Here is a 19,774-nt window from a genome sequence, read left to right on the forward strand (position 1 = left end):
TCGGACAATAAATGCGCCTTTTATATCGGACAATAAATGCGCCTTTTATGGACGCAAAACCATAAAAATCGAGGGCACGGGCTATATGGCAGCTATATGCAAATCTTATCCGATCTAAACCAAATTGCAGAAAGTTGTCGAAAAGCCAAACGCAACTCACTGTCCCAAATTTTGGCGATATCGGATAATAAATGAGCCTTTTATGGGCCCAAAAACTTAAATCGAGAGATCGGACTATATGGCAGATTAATCCAAATCTGAACCGATCTGGGCCAAATTGACGAAGGACGTCGAAGAGCCTAACACAACTCACTGTCCCAAATTTCAGCGACATCGGCAATAAATGCGCCTTTTATGGCCCCAAAGCCTAAAACCAAGAGATCGGTCCATATGGCAGCTATATCCAAATCTGGACCAATCTGTGCCATAAAGCAGAAGTATATCAAGGGTCTTAACTTAACTCACTGTCCCACATTTCGGCGACATCTGACAATAAATGCGCCTTTTATGGGCCCAAAACCTTAAATCGAGGAATAGGTCTATATGGCAGCTATATCCAAATATGATCCGATCTGGGCTAAAATTACGAAGAATGTCGAAGAACCTAACACAACTCACTTTTTCATATTTCAGCAAAATCGGATAATAAATGTGGCTTTGATGGGCCTAAGACCCTAAATCAGAGGACGGGTCTATATGGCAGCTATATCCAAATCTGGACCGATCTGAGCCAAATTGACGACTGATGTCAAAGGGCCTAACGCAACTTACTGTCCCAAATTTCAACAAAATCGAATAATTAATGTGGTTTTATTGGCCAAAGACCCTAAATCGGCGGATCGGTCTATATGGGGTTATAATCCGAGATAGCCCATCTTCGAACTTAACCTTCTTATGGACAAAAAAAGAATCTGTGCAAAGTTTAAGCTCAATATCTCTATTTTTAAAGACAGTAGCGTGATTTCAACAGACAGGCAGACAGGCGGACAGACATATCTAGATCGTCTTAGATGTTTACCCTGATCAAGAATATATATACTTTACTAGCTGACCGGGCCCTCTTCGCTGCGCCTTCTTTTACTTTATATGGAACAAAAGTTTCCTTGGAACATTTATTTTCGACATTTAAAGAGCTTTTAGTTAAATACCATGCAACGAAAATAGTATATCGCTTGACTAACAGTTTAACAATATAAGTGCCTTTATCTGAATCCCATATGATCTTTATTGGTCTACGAATTTAAGTTTGGATGTAAGGGGTACTCCATTTTTGAAATACTCCATATTGCTATTGGTTTAGGGGAGTTTACACGATGAGGCGTCCCCCAAATACATGGCCTAAAAACGGTTATCAAATTCGTTTTCTAATCTTAAATACCACATATTGGCATGGTCGAAAATTTTTTAAGCTTTGCGGGGTGTTTTGGGGAAGGGGTGATTCCCTTAATACATGGTCCTAAATTTTGATATCAAATTCGTATTCTACTCACAAATACCTTTATTTGAGCCCCATTTGGTGAAGGTCACTAAAAACTTGCTGCTTGTGGGGTATTTTGGGAAAGGGGTTGACCCCAAGAAAATTGGTCCCGAAAGTAGGTATCAATTCTTGCTCTACCTTCCAATAGCTTTCGTTTAATCTCCATATTGGCATGGTCGGTAAATATGGCTTATTTAGAGGTGTTTTGGGGATTGGGGTGGTCCCCCAAACACTAAGCCCGGAAAATATATCAGCAAAGCGCTATATTCTCATATATCTATATATCATTTATATGAACCCCATATTTTGGGAAAGGGGTTGACCCCCAGAAAATTGGTCCCGGAAGTGGGTATCAATTATTGCTCTACCCCCAATACCTTCCATTTAAGCTACACATTGACATGGTCGGTATATATGGCCGATTTAGGGGGTGTTTTGGGGATTATGGTGGTCGCCCAAACACTATGCCCAGAAAATATATAAGCGACTCATATATCTAAATATCATTTATATGAACCCCATATTGCCATTGGCCTCAAAATTGAATATCAAATTCGTTTCCAAATCTCATTTAAACTCCTTATTGCAATAGTCAGCAAATATGTCCGCTTTGGGGTATTGGCCCTAAAAACTATGAATATTTAGCTCCACTCTCTTTAGGACCCAAATTGTCTTGGTGAACAAATACGTCCTATTTGGGGGTTGCTATATTGGTGGGACGTCCCCTATACAGTTGGTCCCTGATATTGATATCAGATAGGTGGTCTACTCCCAAATACCTTTAATTTGAGCCTCATATTTACATAGTCGCAAATGTGACCGGCTTGGGATGGGTGTTTTGGGGGATGGGCGGCCACTCAGTGAGTTGGCCTTGAAAATATATGTCGGATTCGGGTTCCACTCTTAAAACCCTCTTATATGAGCCTCATATTCCAAAACTCAGCAAATACTTACTATTTAGGTTGTGTTGTGGGGGTGGGGTGGACCCATAGACACTTTTCCCTAATATTGATATCCGATTTGTGCTTTACTCCCAAAGACCTTTCATTTGAGCCCCATGTGGCTATGGTCGTAAATGTGTCCCCTTTGGGGGAGGTTTTTGGGGAGAGGCGGCCCCCCAAACACTTGGTCTCATATTTGGATATCAGATGCTAATTATACACTCAAATACCTTTTATTTAAGCCCCATATTCCCATGGTCAGTAAATAAATCCTATTTGGGGGGTGTTTTGGGGAAGTGGTGGACCCCCAGAAACGTGGTCCCACATGTGGATATCAGATTCGTATTCTACTCGCAAGTACCTTTCATTTGAGTCCCATATTGCCATGGTCGGTAAATATGTCCGATCTAGGGGTATTTTGGGGGTTGGGGTGGGCCCCCTAGCACTTGGTTCGAAAAATGGATATCAGATACGTTTTCATACCCTCCACCATAAGATGGGGGGTATACTAATATCGTCATTCTGATTGTAACTACTCGAAATATTCGTCTGAGACCCCATAAAGTATATATATTCTTGATCGTCGTGAAATTTTATGTCGATCTAGCCATGTCCGTCCGTCCGTCCGTCTGTCTGTCGAAAGCACGCTAACTTCCGAAGGAGTAAAGTTAGCCGCTTGAAATTTTGCACAAATACTTCTTATTAGTGTAGGTCCGTCTAGCCATGTCCGTCCGTCTGTCTGTCGAAAGCACGCTAACTTCCGAAGGAGTAAAGTTAGCCGCTTGAAATTTTGCACAAATACTTCTTATTAGTGTAGGTCCGTTGGTATTGTAAGTGGGCCATATCGGTCCATGCTTTGATATAGCTGCCATATAAACCGATCTTGGGTCTTGATTTCTTGAGCCTCTAGAGTGCGCAATTCTTATCCGATTGGGATGAAATTTTGCACGACATGTTTCGTTATTATATCCAACCACTGCGCCTAGTATGGTTCAAATCGGTCGATAACCTTATATAGATGTCATATAAACCGATCTTGGGTCTTGACTTCTTGAGCCTCTAGAGTGCGCAATTCTTATCCGATTGGAATGAAATTTTGCACGACGTGTTTTGTTATGATATCCAACAACTGTGCCAAGTATGGTTGAAATCGGTCTATAACCTGATATAGCTGCCATATAAACTGATCTGGGGTCTTGACTTCTTGAGCCTCTAGAGTGCGCAATTCTTATCCAATTTGAATGAATTTTGGCACGTAGTATTTTGTTATGATACCCAACAACTGTGCCAAATATGGTTCGGTTCATAACCTGATATAGCTGTCATATAAAGAGATCTGGGGACTTGACTTCTTGAGCTTTTAGAGGGCGCAATTCCTATCTGATTTGGCTGAAATTTTGTACGACGTATTCTCTCATGACCATTAACATACGTGGCCTGAATCGGTCTATAGCCCGATACAGCTCCCATATAAATCGATCTCTCTATTTTACTTCTTGAGCCCACAAAGAGCGCAATTCTTATTCGAATTGGCTGACATTTTACACAGGTCTCCAACATAAATATAATTTAATTGTGGTCCAAACCGGACCATATCTTAATATCGCTCTAATATCAGAGCAAATCTTTTCTTATATCCTTTTTTTGCCAAAGAAGAGATGCCGGGAAAAGAACTCGACAAATGCGATCCATGGTGGAGGGTATATAAGATTCGACCCGGCCGAACTTAGCACGCTTTTACTTATTTTATCCTAAATACCTTTTGAGTCCCATATTGTCGTGATTGCTCTAAATATATTTTTGGTAGGTTTAAGGGTGGGGCGGCGCCCTTAGGTACCCCATCCGAAATTTGGATAGCAAATTTTAATTTTTGGGGTACTATATGAGGTCACACAAAATTTAAATCGCACCAACCATCTCCGAGATCTGGCGTTTCTGAAAAATATGGTAAGGGGGAGGGTCCGTCCCCCCTTCAGATATCAAAAAATGTGGTATCCTACTTTCACCACGGGATCATTATGCACCATCTGTGAAAATTTCAAGAAAATCGGTTCAGCCGTCTCTGAGTCTATAAGGAACACAAACATACAAACAAACAAACAAACCTACAAACAAACACAAATTGATTTTTATTATAAGATTTATGGGATGTTAGATCAACACTTCGAGGTGTTACAAATGGAATGACTAGATTTGTATACCCCCATCCTATGGTGGTGGGTATAAAAAAATATTTACTCAATTAAGAAAGTTTAATACTAGCTAATAATGTTTGCTTTGAATTCTAACACTCTAAATAGGCACCCCTTATATAATACACACTCACACTTACATGGGTATAGGCAATGTACTCGTACGTTGTATCGTAGTAAAACGAAAGTTTGTTATATTCCAGCCAGCAGGATGTAGAATAGGAGGCGTCGAATTTCGTTTAGTTGGTTTGCCATGATTCCATCTTGTTGGTCTTGTTGAGAACTTTTGACCCCATTAGTTAACGTGCATTCCTATAGCTTAGTATATGTTGTTGTTGTTATGCTCTAGCACTGCCTACAACATGCCTACTGCATGTCATCTGGTAACCGAGAAAATATATAAAAAGAAGTTTGAGGGTTTTGTGGGGGAATTTTGTTTGCTTGAATTTTTTTGCCTTTTTTTTTTATACCCTCCACCATAAGATGGGGGGTATACTAATTTCGTCATTCTGTTTGTAACTACTCGAAATATTCGTCTGAGACCCCATAAAGTATATATATTCTTGATCGTCGTGAAATTTTATGTCGATCTAGCCATGTCCGTCCGTCTGTCCGTCCGTCCGTCCGTCCGACCGTCCGTCTGTCTGTCGAAAGCACGCTAACTTCCGAAGGAGTAAAGCTAGCCGCTTGAAATTTTGCACAAATACTACTTATTAGTGTAGGTCGGTTGGTATTGTAAATGGGCCATATCGGTCCATGTTTTGATATAGCTGCCATATAAACCGATCTTGGGTCTTGACTTCTTGAGCCTCTAGAGTGCGCAATTCTTATCCGATTGGGATGAAATTTTGCACGACGTGTTTTGTTATGATATCCAACAACTGTGCCAAGTATGGTTGAAATCGGTTCATAACCTGATATAGCTGCCATATAAACCGATCTTGGGTCTTGACTTCTTGAGCCTTTAGCGTGCGCAATTCTTATCCGATTGGAATGAAATTTTGCACGACGTGTTTTGTTATGATATCCAACAACTGTGCCAAGTATGGTTCAAATCGGTCCATAACCTGATATAGCTGCCATATAAATCGATCTTGGGTCTTGACTTCTTGAGCCTCTAGAGTGCGCAATTCTTATCCGATTGAAATGAAATTTTGCACGACGTGTTTTGTTATGATATCCAACAACTGTGCCAAGTATGGTTCAAATCGGTCCATAACCTGATATAGCTGCCATATAAACCGATCTTGGGTCTAGACTTCTTGAGCCTCTAGAGGGCGCAATTCTTATCCGATCAGAATGAAATTTTGCACGACGTGTTTTGTTATGATATCAAAGAACTGTGTCAAGTATGGTTTAAATCGGTCCATAACCTGATATAGCTGCCATATAAATCGATCTTGGGTCTTGACTTCTTGAGCCTCTAGAGGGCGCAATTCCTATCCGATTTGGCTGAAATTTTGCATGACGTATTTTATTTTTACTTTCAACAACTGTGTCAAATAATTTTCAAATCGGTTTATAACCTGATATAGCTGCCAATTAAAACGATCTGGGATCTTGACTTCTTGACCCCTAGAAGTCGCAATTATTATCCGATATGCCTGAAATTTTGTACGACGGATCCTCTTATGACCATCAACAAACGTGTTTATTATGGTCTGAATCGGTCTATAGGCCGATACAGATCCCATATAAATCGTTCGCTCTATTTTATTTCGTGAGTCCCAATGGGCGCAATTCTTATACGAATTGGCTGAAATTTTACACAGGTCTCCAACATATAATTTAATTGTGATCCGAACCGGACCATATCTTGATATCGTTTTAATAGCAGAGTAACTCTTTTCTTATATCCTTTTTTGCCTAAGAAGAGATGCCGGGAAAAGAACTCGACAAATGCGATCCATGGTGGAGGGTATATAAGATTCGGCCCGGCCGAACTTAGCACGCTTTTACTTGTTTTGTTTAAAGAGGATTGCACTTCACTTAAATTCTCACATTTCTTCCTAGATCAAATTTAGAGCTTTACTCTATCCACAGAAAAGAGGTTTATTTTTGTTTGAAACTTTTTCTTGTTTAAGAGCTTCACTTTTAGTTGCACTCTTTGTTGTTTGCCTTTTTGGTGTTATCTTAGGCCTTTGTTGGAAACTTGGTCTGCCGCCACTGCTTATAAAACTTGGCATGAGACCAAACAAACTTTTTTACTTTATATGGGATCACGCTTTACGTTCACAACATTTGGTAATTTTTAGCTTTAGCCAAATTGCACTTTGTATTTTCTGCTTGGTATACTTTCTAAGGCCAAAGGCAGTGGATTATTGCATTATGGCCCATTAAGAATTATCAGAGACATTGGGGCTTTTATTAAGCTAGGGTGTTTTTCTGATTTTAAATCTCTTTATTATAAAAATGGTTTAATTTTTTCTTTTATTCACATGGTTTCATTCGTTAAAGAAAATCCTCTTCTTCGATTCATATATCATGCTTATCCTTATTTGGATTTTTTTCACTGTTATTCCTTGCTTGTGTAACTGGCAATATTTTTGCAAACAATTTGGTATGAGCGCTTTTCTTTTGCGTAATATTTTAAACTTTCATCACAATTTCACTCTACAGACACTATGATTGATTTTAGAAGTTTTCGCTTTCAGTTATATTCCGTTCCGTTGTAACGTTAACTTAGTCATCTTCCGTAACACTGACATTGCCATCGAATTGTTTAACATAACCATGCCAGGATAGGCAGCGATAATTTTGTCATTAAAAAAATATTTTTGTTCAGGACACAGGATTTTATAGGAAATGTAAAAAAAACGGATAGCCACTCACTGTTAAACATATGACTCTCCCAGCCACTCACTCTCTCTACCTCTCTCTACTTCCTTCCATCTCTGGCGACACTGAGCGAGCATAGGTTTTCTTTCCTTGCACTCATATGGTAAATTTGCGCAGCTGCTCTTTGGAGAGTTTACCAATTGTAGATATTGCAAAGAATTTAAAAAAAAAAAAAAAAACTATTCCCAGAAAGGCAACGCAGAACATATTTGCCGGCTTTGGCATGTGCTTATGAAATCTCCATTGTGTTATCAACATTTTATCTCAAAAATAGTGGGAACACTTACATGTAAACAGCACAAGACAAAAGAGTGTAAGAACATAATTTACTTACACCACAGTGAAATTAAAAAGTGTAAAGCTTTCTGGTCATCTAGACCATTGTAGAGACCACTAAAGGTGGAGGCCACCGTGGCGCAGAGGTTAGCATGTCCGCCTATGACGCTGAACGCCTGGGTTCGAATCCTGGCGAGACCACCAGAAAAAAATTTTTCAACGGTGGTTTTCCCCTCCTAATGCTGGCAACATTTATGAGGTACTATGCCATGCAAAACCTTCTCTCTAAAGAGGAGTCGCACTGCGGCACGCCGATCGGACTATGATTTAAAAAGGTGGCCCCTTATCATTGAGCTTAAACTAGAATCGGTCTGCACTCATTGATATGTGAGAAGTTTGCTCCTGTTCCTTAGTAGAATGTTCATGGGCAAAATTTGCATTTGCAGACCATTATAGATCTGTCCTAATTAAGGGTTATTATACCCTCCACCATAAGATGGGGGTATACTAATTTCGTCATTCTGTTTGTAACTACTCGAAATATTCGTCTGAGACCCCATAAAGTATATATATTCTTGATCGTCGCGACATTTTATGTCGATCTAGCCATGTCCGTCAGTCTGTCCGTCCGTCTGTCGAAATCACGCTAACTTCCGAAGGAGTAAAGCTAGCCGCTTGAAATTTTGCACAAATACTTCTTATTAGTGTAGGTCGGTTGGTATTGTAAATGGACCATATCGGTCCATGTTTTGATATAGCTGCCATATAAACCGATCTTGGGTCTTGACTTCTTGAGCCTCTAGAGTGCGCAATTCTTATCCGATTGGAATGAAATTTTGTACGACGTGTTTTGTTATGATATCCAACAACTGTGCCAAGTATAGTTCAAATCGGTTCATAACCTGATATAGCTGCCATATAAACCGATCTTGGGTCTTGACTTCTTGAGCCTCTAGAGTGCGCAATTCTTATCCGATTGGAATGAAATTTTGTACGACGTGTTATGATATCCAACAACTGTGCCAAGTATGGCCTAAATCGGTCCATAACCTGATATAGCTGCCATGTAAACCGATCTGGGATCTTGACTTCTTGAGCCTCTAGAGGTCGCAATTATTATCCGATTTGCCTGAAATTATGTACTACGGATCCTCTCATGACCATCAACATACGTGTTTATTATGATTTGAATCGGTCTATAGCCCGATACAGCTCCCATATAAATCGATCTCTCTATTTTACCTCCTAAGCCCCCAAAGGGCGCAATTCTTATTCGAATTGGCTGACATTTTACACAGGTCTCCAAGATGCAATAATACAATAATAGCAGAGCAAATCTTTTCTTATATCCTTTTTTGCCTAAGAAGATATGCTGGGAGAAGAACTCGGCAAATGCGATCCATGGTGGAGGGTATGTAAGATTCGGCCCGGCCGAACTTAGCACGCTTTTACTTGTTTGTTAGCTCTTATCTTTTTTGCAATACTGATTTAAACAGCTCACGCACGTTTCGTGTTTTGTCTCACTATCAAACATCTCCAGTTTGGTCTATAATTTAACCATGAATAATCTTACAAACGAACAGCGCTTGCCAATTATTGCATTTTATTATCAAAATGCGTGCTTTATTAAAAAAGTTCATCAGACGCTTCTTTCATTTTACGACGAAGCTCATTTTGTGGCTCAATGGCTATGTAAATAAGCAGAATTGTCGATTTTTAAGTGAGCATCAGCCAGAAGCATTACAAGCGCTACCAATGCATCCAAAAAAAGTCACAGTTTGGTGCGGATTATAGGCTGGCGACATCATTGGGCCGTACTTCTTTCAAGATGATGCAAATCGTATCGTAACTGTGAGCGCTATCGTGAGATGATATTCAACTTTTTTTTTTGCCCCAAATGCATGAGCTTGACTTGCATGACATGTGGTTTCAACAAGATGGTGCCACATGCCACACAGCACGCGTAACAAGCGACTTATTGAGAGGCGACTTCGATGAAAATTTTATATCACTTTCGAGACTTGTCAATTGGCCACCCAGATCGTGCGATTTAACGCCTTTAGACTATTTTTGTGGGGCTATTTTAAAGCTCATGTCTATACAGACAAGCCCGCTTCAATTGAAGCATTGCATGACAACATTGAAGCATTTATTCGTGAGATACCGGCCGAAATGTTGGAAAGAGCATGCCAAAATTGGACTAAGCAAATTGACCATTTGAGGGGCAGTCACGATCAACATTTGCGTAAAATAATCTTCAAACATTTAATTATATGGGCCGTACTATCGATTAAGATGTGGACTTCATGCATTTTTAAACGCACCACCGAAGGAGGGGGGTATATTCATTTTGTCATTCCGTTTGCAACACATCGAAATATCAATTTCCGAACCTATAAAGTATATTTATTCTTGATCAGCATAAAAATCTAAGACGATCTAGACATGTCCGTCCGTCTGTCTGTCTGTCTTTTGAAATTAAGCTACAGTCTTCAAAATTAGAGATATTGAACTGAAACCTTGCATCGATTCTTCTTTTGTCCATAAGCAGGTCAGGTCTTTAGCCCATAAAAGCCACATTTACTGTCCGAATTCGCTTAAATTTGGGACAGTGAGCTGTGTTAGACCCTTCGACATATTTCTTCAATTTGGCCCAAATCGGTTCAGATTTGGATATAGCTACCATATAGACCGATCTCTCGATTTAAGGTTTTGGGCCCATAAAAGCCGCATTTATTATCCGATTTTGCTGAAATTTTGGACAGTGAGTTGTGTTAGACCCTTCGACATCCATCGTCTATTTGGCTCATATTGGTCCAGATTTGGATATAGCTGCCATATAGGCCGATCCTCCGATTTAGGGTCTTATGCCCATAAAAGGCGCATTTATTGTCCGATGTTGCCGAAATTCGGGACAGTGAGTCAAGTTACGATTTAAGGTCTTGTCCGATGACGCCGAAATTTGGGACAGTGAGTTGTGTTAGACCCTTAAACATTCTTTAATTTGGCTGAGATCGGTCCAGATTTGGATATAGCTGACATACAGACCGATCTCTCGATTTGGGCACACAAAAGGCGCATTTATTGTCCGATTTCGCCGAAATTTGGCACCGTGTCTTATGTTACCAAACAGACCAAAAATTCATTCTACAAAATTCAATAATGAATTGTGTTTTTTAGAGCACTGAATGTCCGTGCCAAATTATGGCGAAAAGTGGTTTACATATATACCCGAGGTGGTGGGTATCCAAAGTTCGACCCGTCCGAAATGAACGCCTTTTTATACCCACCACCGAAGGATGGGGGTATATTCATTTTGTCATTCCGTTTGCAACACATCGAAATATCCATTTCCGACCCTATAAAGTATATATATTCTTGATCAGCGTAAAAATCTAAGACGATCTAGACATGTCCGTCTGTCTGTCCGTCTGTCTGTTGAAATCACGCTACAGCCTTTAAAAATAGAGATATTGAGCTGAAACTTTGCACAGATTCTTTTTTTTTGTCCATAAGCAGGTTAAGTTCGAAGATGGGCTATATCGGACTATATCTTGATATAGCCCCCATATAGACCGATCGGCCGATTTAAGGTCTTAGGCCCATAAAAGCCACATTTATTATCCGATTTTGCTGAAACTTGGGACAGTGAGTTGTGTTACGCCCTTCGATATCCTCCGTCAATTTGCCTCAGATCGGTCCAGATTTGGATATAGCTGCCATATAGACCGATATGCCAATTTAGGGTCTTAGTCCCATAAAAGCCACATTTATTATCCGATTTCGCTGAAATTTGGGACAGTGAGTTGTGTTAGGCCCTTCGATATCCTCCGTGAATTTGGCTCAGATCGGTCCAGATTTGGATATAGCTGCCATATAGACCGATCATCCGATTTAGGGTCTAAGTCCCCTAAAAGCCACATTTATTATCCGATCTTGCTAAAATTTGGGACAGTGAGTTGTGTTATGCCTTTCGACATCTTTCTTCAATTTGGCCCAGATCGGTTCAGATTTGGATATAGCTGACATATAGACCGATTTCTTGATTTATGGTTTTGGGCCCATAAAATGCTTATATATTATCCGATGTCGCCAAAATTTGGGACAGTGAGTTAAGTTAAACCCCTTGACATACTTCTGCAATATCGCACAGATCGGTTCAGATTTCGATATAGCTGCCATATTGACCGATATCTACGTTTTAGGTTTTGGGGCCATAAAAGACGCATTTATTGTCCGATGTCGCTGAAATTTGAGACAGTGAGTTTGGTTAGGCTCTTCGAAGTCCTTCTCAATTTTGCCCAGATCGGTCGAGATTTGAATATAGCTGCCATATAGACCGATATCGCGATTTAAGGTCTTGGCCCCATAAAAGGCGCATTTATAATCCGATTTCACTGAAATTTGACACAGTGACTTATGTTAGGCTTTTCGACATCCGTGTCGTATATGGTTCAGATCGGTTTATTTTTAGATATAGCTAGTGTACTTTTAGTATTTGGTCCAAATCGGACCATATTTTGATATAACTGATATGGGACATAAGGTATGAAATTTCCACCGAATTTTGATGAACGGTGGTTTACATATATTCCCGAGGTGGTGGGTATCCAAAGTTCGGCCCGGCCGAACTTAACGCCTTTTTACTTGTTTCATACTTACCTACGCCCTTAATTATCTACTAGCCTTTAGGTTTCAAATTTAAATTAGTTCTCTCTTTTTATTGTGTATAAGTGTGGTTTAACACATAATTGTTTTTACAACCTTAAACTTTATGGCTATATCTTGCCAACTTGTCTTAAATAACATAACAAAAGATCATTTATATACAATTCAATAAAAGTAAATAATTTCTAATTAAGTTTATATGGATTGGGTAAAAAAATGCAACTAAGTTATTGGGGTCATGCAAACTTAAATTTTACAAATTCTCAATAAAACTATGCCAAAATTATTAAGCACTTAATGTATGGTTTTGAGGGAGATTGGTAATGTTTCATTAGAAGGCAACGAATTTATTTTTTAGAATTTGTATTCCAAAATGTTTCATTTGTCATGGAATTTGGTTTATCTATCCTCCTCTAAATGGAATTATTGAATTATTCTTAAATTACGAAAAAGAGAACAAAAAAATACATAACACCTAAGATCTAAAATTAGTTTGTAAGTAATTATCTATTAAGTGGCTATTTGTTGTCCGTAGGTTGTATAGCATAGTGTGGCTTTTATTTTCACACCAGAGACATCATCTAACGATCTGTTTGCACTATTGATGCGATGGGATGGCATTGCCTTTGGAGGTTGTTGTCTTTTGCTCTTGGTAAACATTTTGGTGGTTGGTCTCGCCTTAATTGTTGCGTTTAGTCCAAGTGGCTGTTGCTTATAAAACCACACGTGAACTATCAAGAGCCACAGAGGAAGCCAAGTCGGTGGGCTACATTGAGAAGAATCTGTCTGCATTGCCTCCGGATGCTCGCCTAAAATGGAAGGGACAATTGTTAGCAAACACAAGTCTAAGGGAAAATAAAATCAAGAAATAGGCTGGCTTATGCTGGCTTAAAGAAAAAGTGTAAATATTTTAAGGGGTACAAAGTAAAAATTGAGAAATACAAACGCCCTAAGAGCAACACACCAAACTGTTGATAATTTCCAACTCAATTTTTACGTCGAATATATTGATAATACGAATTCGCTTAGTTAATGGGGTTTATAGGGGCTCAAGAAATCAAATTAAGGGATTAGTTGTAATAAGGGGAGATATACCTTTTTATGAGTTTCTTTTAGCCAAAACGAATGCAAGTGCTGGAGCATTAGACTTTGATGTGGCTAAAATATTATGACTTGGTCATGAATATTTCCCCAGACGGCCATTGAATTTCTGTAGACCATACTTATGAATTCAACAAGCAAGGTCGGGCTTAGGTCAGGCAAAGCCGACCTTAGAATTATTAATGTAGTCCGATCTCCACTATATTGGGGAAGGATATGCTAGGGACTTATACATCTTATTTTACCAATATTAAGTGAAATCGGATAAAAATTTAGCCTCTATTGGCAAAAATGCAAACTTGCACATGAACATTCCCTTATGGAACAGGGGCAAACTTCTCCCATATCACTGAATGCTTTCCGATTCAAGCTTAAGCTCAAAGATAAGAGACCTCCTTTTTATAGCCAAGTTCGAATGATGTGTCGCAGTGCAACATCTGTATGGGGAACATTTTTTACATGGCTTCTATGCATGGCATAGTACTTCACAAATGTCGCCAACATTAGGAGGAAAAAACCACCGCTGTAAAATTTTTATACCCTCCACCATAAGATGGGGGGTATACTAATTTCGTCATTCTGTTTGTAACTACTCGAAATATTCGTCTGAGACCCCATAAAGTATATATATTCTTGATCGTCGTGAAATTTTATGTCGATCTAGCCATGTCCGTCCGTCTGTCCGTCCGTCCGTCCGTCCGTCCGTCCGTCCGTCCGTCCGTCCGTCCGTCTGTCTGTCGAAAGCACGCTAACTCCCGAAGGAGTAAAGCTAGCCGCTTGAAATTTTGCACAAATAGTTCTAATTAGTGTAGGTCGGTTGGTATTGTAAATGGGCCATATCGGTCCATGTTTTGATATAGCTGCCATATAAAGCGATCTTGGGTCTTGACTTCTTGAGCCTCTAGAGTGCGCAATTCTTATCCGATTGGGATGAAATTTTGCACGACCTGTTTTGTTATGACATCCAACAACTGTGCCAAGTATGGTTCAAATCGGTCCATAACCTGATACAGCTGCCATATAAACCGATCTTGGGTCTTGACTTCTTGAGCCTCTAGAGTGCGCAATTCTTATCCGATTGGAATGAAATTTTGCACGACATGTTTTGTTATGATATCCAACAACTGTGTCAAGTATGGTTTAAATCGGTCTATAACCTGATATAGCTGTCATATAAACCGATCTTGGGTCTTGACTTCTTGAGCCTCTAGAGTGCGCAATTCTTATCCGATTGGAATGAAATTTTGGCACGACGTGTTTTGTTACGATATCCAACAACTGTGCCAAGTATGGTTCAAATCGGTTCATAACCTGATATGGCTGCCATATAAACCGATCTTGGGTCTTGACTTCTTGAGCCTCTAGAGTGCGCAATTCTTATCCGATTGGAATGAAATTTTGCACGACGTGTTTTGTTATGACATCCAACAACTGTGCCAAGTATGGTTCAAATCGGTTCATAACCTGATACAGCTGCCATATAAACCGATCTTGGGTCTTGACTTCTTGAGCCTCTAGAGTGCGCAATTCTTATCCGATTGGAATGAAATTTTGCACAACGTGTTTTGTTACGATATCCAACAACTGTGCCAAGTATGGTTCAAATCGGTTTATAACCTGATATAGCTGTCATATAAACCGATCTTGGGTCTTGACTTCTTGAGCCTCTAGAGGGCGCAATTCTTATCCAATTTGAATGAATTTTGGCACGTAGTATTTTGTTATGATATCCAACAACTGTGCCAAATATGGTTCAAATCGGTTCATAACCTGATATAGCTGCCATATAAACCGATCTGGGATCTTGACTTCTTGAGCCTCTAGAGGTCGCAATTATTTTCCGATTTGCCTGAAATTTTGTACGACGGATTCTCTCATGACCATTAACATACGTGTTTATTATGGTCTGAATCGGTATATAGCCCGATACAGCTCCCACATAAATCGATCTCTCTATTTTACTTCTTGAGCTCACAAAGGGCGCAATTCTTTTTCGAATTAGCTGACATTTTACACAGGTCTCCAACATATAATTTAATTGTGGTCCAAACCGGACCATATCTTGAAATCGCTCTAATAGCAGAGCAAATCTTTTCTTATATCCTTTTTTGCCTAAGAAGAGATGCCGGGAAAAGAACTCGACAAATGCGATCTATGGTGGAGGGTATATAAGATTCGGCCCGGCCGAACTTAGCACGCTTTTACTTGTTTCTGATGTTCTCGCCATGATTCGAACACAGCCTATCACCGCCCTAGGCGTAGTAAAACAGGTTAATATATACATCTTTAACATTTTTACCGTAATCTTACAATAAACTAAATTCAATGGGCATTGACTTTCCTTTGATGCTCACAGCATATGTCACTAATATTCACCCCATCCTTCGGTGGGTGAATATTCATTTCGTCATTCCGTTTGCAACACTTCGAAATATCCATTTCCGACACTATGAAGTATATATATTCTTGATCGGCGTAGAAATCTAAAACGATATAGCCATGTCCGTGCGTCTGTCCATCTGTCTGCTGAAATCACGCTACAGTCTTTGGAAATGGAGATACTGAGCTGAAATTTTGCACAGATTCTTTTTTTGTCCATAAGCAGGTTAAGTGCGATGATGGGCTATATCGGACTATATCCTCATATAAACACCATATAGACCGATCCGCCGATTTAAGGTTTTGGGCCCATAAAAGCCACACTTATTATTCGATTTTCTGAAATTTGGGACAATGAGTTGAGTTAGGCCATTCGACATCCTTCGTCAATTTGTCCATGATCAGTCCAGATTTGGATATATTTAGCTCCCATATAGACCGATCCTCCGATTTAGGGTCTTGGGCCAATAAAAGCCACATTTATTATCCGATTTTGCTGAAATTTGGGACAGTAAGTTGTGTTAGGCCCTTCGACATCTTTCGTCAATTTTTCCCAGATCGGTCCAGATTTGGATATACTTCTTCAATATGGCACAGATCGATACAGATTGGGATATACAATAGCTGCCATATAGACCGATCTCTCGGTTTTAGGTTTTGGGACCATAAAAAGCGCATTTGTTGTCCGATGTCGCCGAAATTTGGGACTGTGAGTCTTGTTATGCCCCTCAACATCCTTCTTTAATTTGACTCAGGTCGGTCCAGAGTTGGATATAACTCCCATATAGACCGATCTCTCGATTTAATGTTTCTGGCCCATAAAAAGCTCATATTTTGTCTGAAGTTTGCCGAAACTTAGGACAGAGAGTTAAGTTAAGCCCCTCCATATATATCTGCAATTTGGTCTAGATCGTTCAAGATTTACATATAGCTGCCATATAGACCGATATCTCGATTTAAAGTCTTGGCCCCAAAAAAGGCGCATTTATAATTCGATTTAACTGAAATTTGACACAGTGACTTAGGTTAGGCTTGTCGACATTTATGTTGTATATGGTTGAGATCGGTTTATTTTTATATATAGCTACTAAAAAGATCAATATTTTGTTATACACAATTGAACAATGACTTGTACTTATTAGTATTTGGTCCAAATCGGAATATATTTCGATATAGCTGCTATGGGACAAAAGGTATGCAATTTTCACCGGATTGTGATGAAAGTTGGTTAACATATATACCCGAGGTGGTGGGTATCCAAAGTTCGGCCCGGCCGAACTTAACGCCTTTTTACTTGTTTGCATTAAACCGACCTTTACCAAGTACAATGTGTCGTATGATGTAAAGGGTGATTTTTTTGAGGTTAGAATTTTCATGCATTAGTATTTGACAGATCACGTGGGATTTCAGACATGGTGTCAAAGAGAAAGATGCTCAGTATGCTTTGACATTTCATCATGAATAGACTTACTAACGAGCAACGCTTGCAAATCATTGAATTTTATTACCAAAATCAGTGTTCGGTTCGAAATGTGTTCATTCACCGTAACGTTGCGTCCAACAGCATCTTTGAAAAAATACGGTCCAATGATTCCACCAGCGTACAAACCACACCAAACAGTGCATTTTTCGGGATGCATGGGCAGTTCTTGAACGGCTTCTGGTTGCTCTTCACTCCAAATGCGGCAATTTTGCTTATTTACGTAGCCATTCAACCAGAAATGAGCCTCATCGCTGAACAAAATTTGTCAAAATTTGAACACATTTCGAACCGAACACTGATTTTGGTAATAAAATCCAATGATTTGCAAGCGTTGCTCGTTAGTAAGTCTATTCATGATGAAATGTCAAAGGATACTGAGCATCTTTCTCTTTGACACCATGTCTGAAATCCCACGTGATCTGTCAAATACTAATGCATGAAAATCCTAACCTCAAAAAAATCACCCTTTATATTTTCAATTGCCGCGGCGCTCATACGCCACCTGGTTTGCCATTCGTTGCACTGGAATACGAAATTAATAAAAACGGACAAATATTGGGTTGCCCAAAAAGTAATTGCGGATTTTTTAAAAGAAAGTAAATGCATTTTTAATAAAACTTAGAATGAACTTTAATCAAATATACTTTTTTACACTTTTTTTCTAAAGCAAGCTAAAAGTTACAGCTGATAACTGACAGAAGAAAGAATGCAATTACAGAGTCACAAGCTGTGAAAAAATTTGTCAACGCCGACTATATGAAAAATCCGCAATTACTTTTGGGGCAACCCAATATGTTCAAACTGTAATAACTACGGCTCACATGTGACAACATTATTGCAAATTACCCAACATAATGTGGTAATGATAATGTGGTACTCGTCGAGAAATGCGTTGTGCAAAATTTTGGCAAGTTTGGTCAAAAAATGCTCTTGCAGTAGCTTTAGAAGTGCAAATCGGGCGATATAGATATATGAGATCAATATCTAAATCTGCTCCGATTTTTATGAAATTCATGTATAATGTCGAGATGCAAGAGAAAATCTTTCTTGCCATATTTCGAGAGAATCGATTAACAAATGACCATTTGATTGCAACATTACTGCAAACTAGACTACAATAATATATATATAAAAGCTATGTCAAAATAAGAACCGATTTCGAGCAAATTTTATAGGCATTGTAAATGTCGTCGAGGAAAGCGCTGTACAAAAATTTGGCAAGATTGCTCACTAATGCGCCTGCAGTGGCTCTAGGGCGATACATATATATGAGAGCTATATATAAATCGAAACCGATTTCCATGAAATTCAGCAGCAATGTCGAGAGTCATATGCAAAACCTGTAATGAAAGGCAAGAGTCGAGCGGAGTTCACGTAACACTTTTAATAGATAGCACTTATATCCAAATTTAGTCAGATTTAAATTTTGCATACCTATTGAAATATCGAATAGAACTTTATACGATTTTCTTACGATGGTACGAAATTTGTGGCTTCTACAGCCTTAAAAGTCGAAACGCTTAAAAGATATATATGGGGGTTTTATATAAATTTGTTCGATTTTGATGAAATTTTGCACACATATTTGGATATAAATTAAAACATCTCATGAAAAATTTTGTTGAGATCGGACCAAAATTGTAGCTACTAAAGCCTTAAAAGTCGAAACGATTTACTAACTCTGGCTCGATTTTGATGACATTTATTGCATATAGTGCACCTTCAAATAAAACATCACCTGCAAAATGTTGTAAGGATGGGACCACACAGCTTTAAAAGTCACATCGGATGAAAGATATATATGAGAGCTATAACTAAATGTGAACCGATTTTGAAGAAATTTTGCACACATATTGGAACGTCAAAAAAAACACTTTGCGCAAAATTTTAGAAGTATCGGATCAAAATTGTGGCTCCCACAGCTTTGAAAGGGCACATCGGATGAAAGATATATATGGGAGCTATATCTAAATCTAGACCGATTTTTTTCAAAATCAATTGCGTTCGTCCTTGGACCAACAAAGAGACTTATGCAAAATTTTGTTAAAATCGGCCAAAAAATTCGACCTGCAACTTGATTACAAAAATACATGGACAGACAGACAGACGGATAGACTGACATAGCTAAATCGAATCAGAAGGTGATTCTAAGCCGATCCGTATACCTATCAATGGGTCTACATGGTCTCCTTCTTAGCGTTGCAAACAAATGCACAAATGTATAATATCCTGTACCACAGTGGTGATGTAGGGTTTAATCATTCCTGCCAAATTTCGAGAGAGTCGGTTAACAAACGACCATTTTATTCCTGTACTACTTGACCTAGGAAGGGCTGATGCACTAAATATTGTACATGGTCCTGCATTTGGATATCAAATTTGTATTTTACTCCCAAATACCTTTATTTGAGTCCCATAT

At 39.0% G+C, this 19,774-nt stretch overlaps 2 protein-coding genes across 5 annotated transcripts in view; both read right to left on the reverse strand.

Annotated features, from left to right (window-relative positions):
* Nucleotides 1-7,291, reverse strand: part of LOC106095073 (hemicentin-1) — a 167,077-nt gene extending 159,786 nt beyond the window's left edge. The window contains exons 1-2 of one of the 3 annotated variants that reach the window (XM_059362944.1): nucleotides 7,049-7,291; nucleotides 4,751-4,990 (exon numbers count right to left, since the gene is read on the reverse strand). The gene's annotated coding sequence lies outside the window, so the exon portion shown is untranslated. Of the gene's footprint in view, nucleotides 1-4,750; nucleotides 4,991-6,599 lie in introns of all 3 variants that reach the window. The other 2 variants (XM_059362941.1, XM_059362950.1) reach the window with 2 other exon arrangements.
* Nucleotides 7,292-12,417: 5,126 nt separating this feature from the next.
* LOC106094829 (zwei Ig domain protein zig-8) overlaps nucleotides 12,418-19,774 on the reverse strand; it is a 354,622-nt gene continuing 347,265 nt past the window's right edge. For both annotated transcript variants that reach the window (XM_059362936.1, XM_059362935.1), the window contains one exon: nucleotides 12,418-13,201. In XM_059362936.1, the coding sequence (XP_059218919.1) occupies nucleotides 12,903-13,201 (299 nt within the window). In that variant the 3' untranslated portion in view covers nucleotides 12,418-12,902. The remainder of the gene's footprint in view (nucleotides 13,202-19,774) is intronic.

The sequence above is a fragment of the Stomoxys calcitrans genome, chromosome 1 (genome assembly GCF_963082655.1).
Source record: "Stomoxys calcitrans chromosome 1, idStoCalc2.1, whole genome shotgun sequence".
NCBI classification, from domain to species: domain Eukaryota; kingdom Metazoa; phylum Arthropoda; class Insecta; order Diptera; family Muscidae; genus Stomoxys; species Stomoxys calcitrans.